Source organism: Entelurus aequoreus, linkage group LG02 (assembly GCF_033978785.1).
Source record: "Entelurus aequoreus isolate RoL-2023_Sb linkage group LG02, RoL_Eaeq_v1.1, whole genome shotgun sequence".
Classification (NCBI taxonomy): domain Eukaryota; kingdom Metazoa; phylum Chordata; class Actinopteri; order Syngnathiformes; family Syngnathidae; genus Entelurus; species Entelurus aequoreus.
The window spans coordinates 25,277,108-25,287,412 of record NC_084732.1 but is presented as its reverse complement, the minus strand read 5'-3'; the positions used below and the strand labels follow the sequence as shown (position 1 = coordinate 25,287,412).

Below are 10,305 nucleotides of genomic sequence, written 5' to 3'. Positions count from 1 at the left end.
AACACCACTATGAGTGGATTGTTTCCTTTATGAACCCCGCCGTGTTTCCCAGCAGACTCTCTACATAAGAAAAATGGAAGGGGATCACTTGTAAAAAAGGATACAATTTATTTTGATACAGTACATGTTTTTTGTCCAACAGGACACGTGTACCACTCAGTGTTTAAATACATCTTTGGAACAATTGATGCTTTTAAAGACAGACACATAGCTTCAAGGTTGAGAAGTTTCAGGCCCCCATATTCATACTCATTGTACAAAACCTTTCATTTAATCTTTTCTGGTTTGCCGTCCCAGACAAATTCGAAGACCCTCCGCTCATAAATCTTAAAAAAGATTTGTGATGGAGCTGGTAATGACAAAAACTAATAAATAAATTGAGGAATAATTAACGAGTTGACAATAGATATTTCACCATACAAGGTTAAGGATTTCCCTTTCCATAATTGCATGATTTTGTCCAGCTTTCTTAGTCGATTATCATAATTTACTGAGCCTAGATCTTCCAGATTCTCTGGGACAACAACACTAAGTATGTTAACTGGTCCATCTGTCCACAAAACAGGCACTTTGCATTCCATTCGAAAGGACGTTCCCTTTAGATTTCCTATCCTTAACATTTTACATTTATCATAATTAAGCTTAAGGCCAGATTGCTGTGAAAATATGTCCGAAAGATTAAGAAGGTTCCGCAAACAATGAGGAAAAATCTTATCTTTGTGAATCAGCCTTTTCTGACATGAACTGCATCAAGAACAAACACAGAACACGCCTCACTGATGCACATCTGCAAGACTCACTCAGAGTTGCAGTGTCAAGTTACACATCAGAGTACAACACACTAGTTAACAGCATGCAATGCCAGGCTTCCCACTAACTGACAAAGAAACAGATAACAGATTTGGTGTCCAGTTCAAAGTGTGACATGATTTAAAAATTTGAGAGTTTACTTTTGTATTTTACATGAGTTATTATTTGTATAAACATGGTGCAAAGTGATTCATGATTTGTTAAAAAATGTTAGTGGCTAGCTAGTTAAAATCGGGTATTGTGATTTCACAAGACTGCCATAGAAGTTATCATTTGAAAATGTTCAATTTGAAAAGTGTGCACTTAGATAAAATATAAAAATAAAGTGTTGCATATTGATATTTATCTGTTTCTATATATATTTATTGTGAGAAATCATTAAGATGATCAGTGTTTCCACAAAGATAAATACCATTAATTATTAATAATAACATAGAGTTAAAGGTAAATTGAGCAAATTGGCTATTTCTGGCAATTTATTTAAGTGTTATCAAACTGGTAGCCCTTCGCATTAATCAGTACCCAAGAAGTAGCTCTTGGTTTCAAAAAGGTTGGTGACCCCTGGGTTAGAGTGTCCGCCCTGAGATCGGTAGGTTGTGAGTTCAAACCAAAGACTATAACAATTGCACCCATTACCTCCCTGCTTGGCACTCAGCATCTAATGTTGGAATTGGGGGTTAAATCACCAAAAATCGATTCCTGGGCGTGGCCACCGCTGCTGCTCACTGCTCCCCTCCCCTTCCAGGGGGGTGATCAAGGGTGATGGGTCAAATGCAGAGAATAATTTCGCCACACCTAGTGTGTGTGTGACAATCATTGGTACTTTAACTTTTTAACTTTAATTAGAAATCCCTCGTTGACATGATCATCACAGCCATTCATAACAAATACAAACATTTAAAAAATGAACAATAGTGTCACAATCACTTGCATCGCATCTCATAAGATTGACAACACATTGTGTCCAATATTTTCCACAAAGATAAAATAAGTCATATTTTAGGTTCATTTAATAGTTAAAACAAATTCAAATAATGGATCCCATATTTCAATATATATGACTCATTATTATCTAAACTAAATGCATTGTTTTCTACTAATATCATGGATTAGAAATCCCTCATTGACATTATCATTACAGCCATTTATAAAAAATAAAATAAAAACATTTAAAAAATGAACAATAGTGTCACAGTGGCTTACACTTGCATCACACATTTTATAAGCTTGACAACACATTGTGTCCAATATTTTCCACAAAGAGAAAATAAGTCATATTTTAGGTTCATTTAATAGTTAAAACAAATGTAAATAATGGATCTCATATTCCAATATATGACTAATTTTTATCTAAACTAAATGCATTTTTTTTTACTGATATCATGGATTAGAAATCCCTCATTGACATTATCATTACAGCCATTTATAACAAATAAAAACATTTAAAAAATGAACCCAGTCACTTGCATCGCATCTCATAAGATTGACAACACATTGTGTCCAATATTTTCCACAAAGATAAAATAAGTCATATTTTAGGTTAATTTAATAGTTAAAACCATGGATCTCATATTCCAATATATGACTCATTATTATCTAAACTAAATGCATTTTTTTCCTACTGATATCATGGATTAGAAATCCCTTATTGACATTATCATTACAGCCATTAAAAAAAAAAAAGTAAATGAATTAAAAACATTAAAAAAATTAGCAATAGTGTCACAGTGGCTTGCATCACACATCTCATAAGCTTTACAAAACATTGTGTCCAATATTTTCCACAAAGATAAAATAAGTCATATTTTAGGTTCATTTAATAGTTAAAACAAATTATTATAATTATTATTATTAGTAGTATTTATTGATTGTATGTAAATGTTGCATATTATAAATAAAGGTTTATAAAATTAAAATAAAAAAATAAATAAATAAATTGGCTGTGTTGGCCCTGCGATGAGGTGGCGACTTGTCCAGGGTGTACCCCGCCTTCTGCCCGATTGTAGCTGAGATAGGCTCCAGCGCCCCCCGCGACCCCAAGGGAATAAGCGGTAGAAAATGGATGGATGGATGGATGGGGTTGTATAAAATCACACAAACACAATATGTGACGTGTACAGCGTGTCATTATCACACCCCACTGTGCTGCTCCGCCGTAAAGAATAGATCGCTGCTGATGTGAAATTTTCTTTGCGATTACACGCGTTAAATCCGCGTTATTGTTTTTTTTTCTTTAACAAACACACCGTCCGCAACTGCGCAGCTTTTTCATGTTTTATTTTTTATTTTATTTTATAAACCTTTCTTTATAATATGCAACATTTATAGACGATCAAGAAATACAAATAATCAAAACACGTACAGAAACAGTACAAGACAGCGCCAGGGGGTTATAAACTCAATAAAGTAACTAAAGTTGAACGCAATATATATATATATATATTAGGGGTGTGAGGAAAAAAAACGATTCGAATTAGAATCACGATTGTCACGTTGTGCGATTCATAATTGATTTTCATTTTTAAAAAAATAAATTTTTAAATTTTTTAAATTTAAAAAATTTTTTTTTAAATGTATTTTTTTTTTTTTAATTAATCAATCCAACAAAACAATACACAGCAATACCATAACAATGCAATCCAATTCCAAAACCAAACCCGACCCAGCAGCACTCAGAACTACAATAAACAGAGCATTTGAGAGGAGACACAAACACGACGCAGAACAAACCAAAAGTAGTGAAACAAAAATGAATATTATCAACAACAGTATCAATATTAGTTACAATTTCAACACAGCAGTGATTAAAAATCCCTCATTGACATTATCATTAGACATTTATAAAAATAAAAATAAAAGTACAATAGTGTCACAGTGGCTTACACTTGCATCGCATCTCATAAGCTTGACAACACACTGTGTCCAATATTTTAACAAAAATAAAACAAGTCATATTTTTGCTTCATTTAATAGTTAAAACAAATTGACATTATTGCAATCAGTTGATAAAACATTGTCCTTTACAATTATACAAGCTTTTTACAAAAATCTACTACTCTGCTTGCATGTCAGCAGACTGGCGTAGATCCTGCTGAAATCCTATGTATTGAATGAATAGAGAATTGTTTTGAATCGGAAAAATATAGTTTTTTAATCGAGAATCGCGTTGAATCGAAAGAAAAAAAAATCGATTTTGAATCGAATCGTGACCCTAAGAATCGATATTGAATCGAATCGTGGGACACCCAAAGATTCACAGCCCTAATATATATATATATATATATATATATATATATATATATATATATATATATATATATATATATATATATATATATATATATATATATATATATATATATATATATATATATATATATATATATATATATTAATTAATTAATTGTACTCCAATCTACTAATGACATTTTCAATCAATCGATCAATATATATATATATATATATATATATATATATATATATATATATATATATATATATATATATATATATATATATATATATACCGGTATATTAATTAATTAATTAATTGTACTGCAATCTACTAATGACATTTTCAATCAATCGATCAATATATATATATATATATATATATATATATATATATATATATATATATATATATGTAACAAAATGTAAAGCCATAGGCTCACACAAGTTCCGTAAACAATTTAAATTTGGAACACAGCGTCATAGTTTTCACAGCTTTTTGGACAACTGCGCAGCTGCTGGGAGCGTCAATGCGCATGTGTGCGCATTTTTGAATCTTCCCAACGACTCCTCCCTCCCTCCCTCCCTCCCTCCCTCCCTCCCGCCCTCCCTCCTCTCTAAACCTGTCTCCTCTGCAATCCGACCAGGCTTCTCCGCCGCCGATGGCCGCACATCATCGGCATCCCTAAGAGAGAGAGAGAGCGAGAAAGAGAGAGAGGAGAGCAGCAGGCTGCTTCCACCTCCATCGCTCTTTTTTTTTTTTATACCTCCACCAAGGAGACATTCAGGAACCACCCATCGGTTTTTTTGCGGGGGTGGGTTTGTTTTTTTGCTTCCCTCACGTCGAGGAATCTTGCTCGCCATGCTGGGCCCGTCTCTTCGTCACGATTATTATTATTATCACCATTGTCGCCGTCATCGTCACTAGAAGCGACACGGGATCATCCGCACCCCCTTCCCTCCCCCGCCCTCCCGCCCCGCATTCGAGCGCCAGACCGACGGGGAGATGCGTGCCGGCGCAGTGATGATGCTGGTGGTGGTCCTGGTGGCGGTCCTCCTGGGCGACCTGATGCCGACCTTCGTCGCGGCTCAGAACGGTAGGGAAATTCAAGCCGAGATGTGACCGTGGCGTGACTAGAGGGGCAAAGTGACTTAAAGGGGATTTGGACTCCACTTCTCCAGACCCGTGTAGTCACCCGAGACGGTGCTATATAGCACTTTAGCGTCTTGATAGTCACAACTACTGAAGGTGAAAGGTTGTGATGGTTTAGCTGGACAGACCTGTTCTGTAACGACGTGCCCCGAGTGTGTACTGTAAATACCGGGCCTCCTTGAGACCACTGACCTGACACACTATAGCCGTACCGTATTTTTTGGACTATAAGTCGCAGTTTTTTTCCATGGTTTGGCCGGGGGTGCGACTTATACTCAGGAGCGACTTATGTGTGAAATTATTAACACATTACCGTAAAATATCAAATAATATTACTTATCTCATTCATGTAAGAGACTAGACGTATAAGATTTCATGGGATTTAGCGATTAGGAGTGACAGATTGTTTGGTAAACGTATAGCATGTTCTATATGTTATAGTTATTTGAATGACTCTTACCATAATATGTTACGTTAAAGGCCTACTGAAACCCACGACTACCGACCACGCAGTCTGATAGTTTATATATCAATGATGAAATCTTAACATTGCAACACATCGGCCGGGTTAACTTATAAAGTGCAATTTTAAATTTCCTGCGACACTTTCGGTTGAAAACGTGTAGATATGATGACGTATGCGCGTGACGTAAACAGTTGAATCAGACATCTTGGAATAGGTCCGTTGCCAGCTTAAGTCGTCTGTTTTCATCGCTAAATTTTAAATTTCCTGCGACACTTTCGGTTGAAAACGTGTAGATATGATGACGTATGCGCGCGACGTAAACAGTTGAATCAGACATCTTGGAATAGGTCCGTTGCCAGCTTAAGTCGTCTGTTTTCATCGCTAAATTCCACAGTATTCTGGACATCTGTGTTCGCCAAGCTGGTAAGCATAAACTGTGTTGTTACATGTCCAGAGTTTGGTAGTATTGTTGATCTTCTGTCTATCCTTCCAGTCAGGGACTTATTTGTTTTGTTTCTATATGCAGTAAAGCCCCATGCTATCACGTTAGCTCAGTAGCTAAAGAGCTTCGCCGATGTATTGTTGTGGGGATAAAAGTCACTGTGAATGTCCATTTCGCGTTCTCGACTCTCATTTTCAAGAGGATATAGTATCCGAGGTGGTTTAAAATACAAATCCGTGATCCACAATAGATAAAGGAGAGAGTATGGAATCCAATGAACCCTTTGTACCTAAGTTACGGTCAGAGCGAAAAAAGATACGTCCTGCACTGCATGCTAGTCCTTCACTTTCACGTTCCTCATCCACAAATCTTTCATCCTCGCTCAAATTAATGGGGTAATCGTCGCTTTCTCGGTCCGAATCTCTCTCGCTGTAAACAATGTGCAGATGTGAGCAGTCCTTCCTCCGGTGTCGTCACGCTTCTTCCGGTAGGGGCAAGGCTTTTTTTTATCAGAGACCAAAAGCTGCAAACTTTATCGTCGTTGTTCTATACTAAATCCTTTCAGCAAAAATATGGCAATATCGCGAAATGATCAAGTATGACACATAGAATGGATCTGCTATCCCCATTTAAATAAAAAAAAATCATTTCAGTAGGCCTTTAACATACCAGGCACGTTCTCAGTTGGTTATTTATGCCTCATATAACGTACACTTATTCAGCCTGTTGTTCACTATTCTGTATTTATTTTAAATTGCCTTTCAAATGTCTATTCTTGGTGTTGGCTTTTATCAAATACATTTCCCCCAAAAATGCGACTTATACTCCAGTGCGACTTATATATGTTTTTTTCCTTCTTTATTATGCATTTTTGGCCGGAGCGATTTATAATCCGAAAAATACGGTAATTTAAAAATTATAAAACATTATGAAGCTACAGAGCCCCTAAAGCAGTAGTTCTTAACCTTGTTGGAGGTACTGAACCCCACCAGTTTCATATGCGCATTCACCGAACCCGAACCGTAATCATAAAATTATGTTATTATATTAAAGAAATACTAATAAAGATATATTTTACAAACAGAAAGTTACAGGAATGTACACATAATCCCATGTTTACATCTCATTGTGCAACATGTGAATATTTTAGTGAACTAAATGCGATATCTGAAAGGGATACACATTATTTCCAAAGCAGGACCCCCACCCAGATATATAATACTAGTACACAGCTCATGAAAAACAATATGTTATAGTCATTGTAAGTGGGCGAAAGCACTTATATTAGAAAATAATCTCATGGAAATGACTGCTGTCATTTGATTACAATAATAAAACATTGAACTTGTTATTTAGTCAGGTTTGGGACAGGTGTGCTGCAGGTGTGACCACAGTGCATGTGCACGTCTGACGTCGCTCACATGTGCGCCACTGAATGCTCAAGGAAATTTTGCGTTTGCTCACACATGTGGAAAATTAGAGGGAACATTGTTTAGGGGTATCCATAATACGCCGACAGGGAGAAGTTTATAATTTACACGATGAGTCGGGTGTGTCTTGACCTCCGCGGCGGAGGCTCTGCCGAACAACCAAGGCCGACTCACCGAACCCCTAGGGTTCGATCGAACCCAGGTTAAGAACCACTGCCCTAAAGGGACATGGAGGTAAAAATATATTTTTGCGACATTTTTTTATTATTAAGTATTGCGAGATTTCGCAAAAGTTTTTTTTTTCCTATGTCAGTGAACTGGAAGTAAAACAGACACAGCGACGGCGAACCGGAAGTGAAACAGACGAAGCAATGGAAAAGCCTACAAATCATCCGTGGGAGAAGTTTATTGATGTCTATTTTAGCATTGGCCTAACATATAAAGACATCAAATCGTATTACGGTCCCACAACAGAGCGCAGATGATGGGTAGGCTCCCGCATGCTACCGCTCCTCCATCGCTGTGTCTGTTTCACTTCCGGTTCACTGATATAGGAAAAAAACCTTTTGCGAGATCTAGCAAAAAGTATCGCGAGATACTGGGGGGTGTATATTGTAGCGTCCCTGAAGAGTTAGTGCTGCAAGGGGTTCTGGATATTTGTTCTGTTGTGTTTATGTTGTGTTACGGTGCGGATGTTCTCCTGAAATGTGTTTGTCATTCTTGTTTAGTGTGGGTTCACAGTGTGGCGCATATTTGTAACAGTGGTAAAGTTGTTTATACGTCCACCCTCAGTGTGACCTGTATGGCTGTTGATAAAGTATGCCTTGCATTCACTTGTGTGTGTGTGTAAAAGCCGCTTATACAGTATTATGTGACTGGGCCGGCACGCTGTTTGTATGGAGGAAAAGCGGCTGTGACGACAGGTTGTAGAGGACACTAAAGGCAGTGCCATTAAGGCACGCCCCCAATATTGTTGTCGGGTGGAAATCGGGGGAAATTTGGGAGAATGGTTGCCCCGGGAGATTTTCGGGAGGGGCACTGAAATTCTGGAGTCTCCCGGGAAAATCAGGAGGGTTGGCAAGTATGGTAGGCTCCTGCATGCTACTGCTCCTCCATCGCTGTGTCTGTTTCACTTCCGGTTCCCCATCGCTGTGTCTGTTTTACTTCCGGTTCACTGAAATAGGAAAAAAACCTTTTGCGAGATCTCGTAAAAAGTATCGCGAGATCTCGCAAAAAGTATTGCGAGATGTCGCAAAAAGTATTTTTCCTATGTCAGTGAACCGGAAGTAAAACAGACAGCGATGGAGTAGCTTACCCATCATCCGTGGGAGAAGTTTATTGATTTCTATTTTAGCATTGGCCTAACATATAAAGACATCAAATCGTATTACGGTGCCACAACAGAGTGCAGATGATGGGTAGGCTCCCGCATGCTCCCGCTCCTCCATCGCTGTGTCTGTTTCACTTCCGGTTCGCCATCACTGGTTCTGTTTCACTTCCGGTTCACTGACATAGGAAAAAAAACTTATGCGAGATCTCGCAATAAAAAGTATTGCAAGATCTCGCAAAAAGTATTGCGAGATCTCGCAAAACCTCCATGTCCCTTTAGGAGCTCCTTCTGAAGCTGACATGACCTGATCTTTTTTAGGGATGGGTATCGTTTACATTTTAATCAGTACTTTAAAACTGGGGTTTTCAACCACTGTGCAATTATGCAACTTCATCTAATTAGTCCCCAACATTTTTTTTGCAAATCAATAATTATAATCTGCAAATAATGTGCCGTTACTTAGTGTATTTGCTGTGTAGAGCTCGGCAGGGTAACCGTGTAATACTACATATCAGTAGGTGGCAGCAGGTAGTTCATTGCTTTGTAAAAGTCGGAATGTGTCGGGTGAGACGAGGATGGTTTGTTGTGATCCCAATATGCAGACCACAGCGGGAGGCAGCGTGCAGGGTAAAAAGGTATGTAATGCTTAAAGGCCTACTGAAACCCACTACTACCGACCACGCAGTCTGATAGTTTATATATCAATGATGAAATCTTAACATTGCAACACATGCCAATACGGCCGGGTTAACTTATAGAGTGCAATTTTAAATTTTCCGCTAAACTTCCGGTTGGAAACGTCTATGTATGATGCGTATGCGCGTGATGTCACAACGGCAACGGAAGTATTCGTACCCAATGTGTCACCATACAAACTGCTCTGTTTTCATCGAACAAATCCACAGTATTCTGGACATCTGTGTTGGTGAATCTTTTGCAATTTGTTTAATGAACAATGGAGATTGCAAAGAAGAAAGTTGTAGGTGGGATCGGTGTATTAGCGGCTGGCTGTAGCAACACAACAAGGAGTACTTACTTGGATAGCAGACGCGCTAGCCGATGCTAGCCGCCAACCGCATCTGTGATCGGGTGAAGTCCTTCGTCGCGCCGTTGATCGCTGGAACGCAGATGAGCAGATGAGGGCTGGCTGGCGTAGGTGGAGCGCTAATGTTTTTATCATAGCTCTGTGAGGTCCGGTTGCTAAGTTGCTAAGTTAGCTTCAGCGTCGTTAGCAACAGCATTGTTAAGCTTTGCCAGGCTGAGAATTATTAACCGTGTAGTTACATGTCAATGGTTTAATAGTATTGTTGATCTTCTGTCTATCCTTCCAGTCAGGGATTTATTTATTTTGTTTTTATCTGCATTTGAGCCAGATGCTATCACGTTAGCTCAGTAGCTAAAGAGCTTCGCTGATGTATTGTCGTGGAGATAAAAGTCACTGTG

General features: G+C 38.2%; 1 protein-coding gene across 2 annotated transcripts in view; it reads left to right on the top strand.

Moving 5' to 3' along the window:
• The first annotated feature begins 4,662 nt into the window (after positions 1 to 4,662).
• The window catches only part of nptnb (neuroplastin b), a 120,737-nt gene continuing 115,094 nt past the window's right edge, over positions 4,663 to 10,305 (top strand). The window contains exon 1 of one of the 2 annotated variants that reach the window (XM_062024008.1): positions 4,663 to 5,138. In XM_062024008.1, the coding sequence (XP_061879992.1) occupies positions 5,048 to 5,138 (91 nt within the window). In that variant the 5' untranslated portion in view covers positions 4,663 to 5,047. The remainder of the gene's footprint in view (positions 5,139 to 10,305) is intronic. The other variant, XM_062024015.1, reaches the window with a different exon arrangement.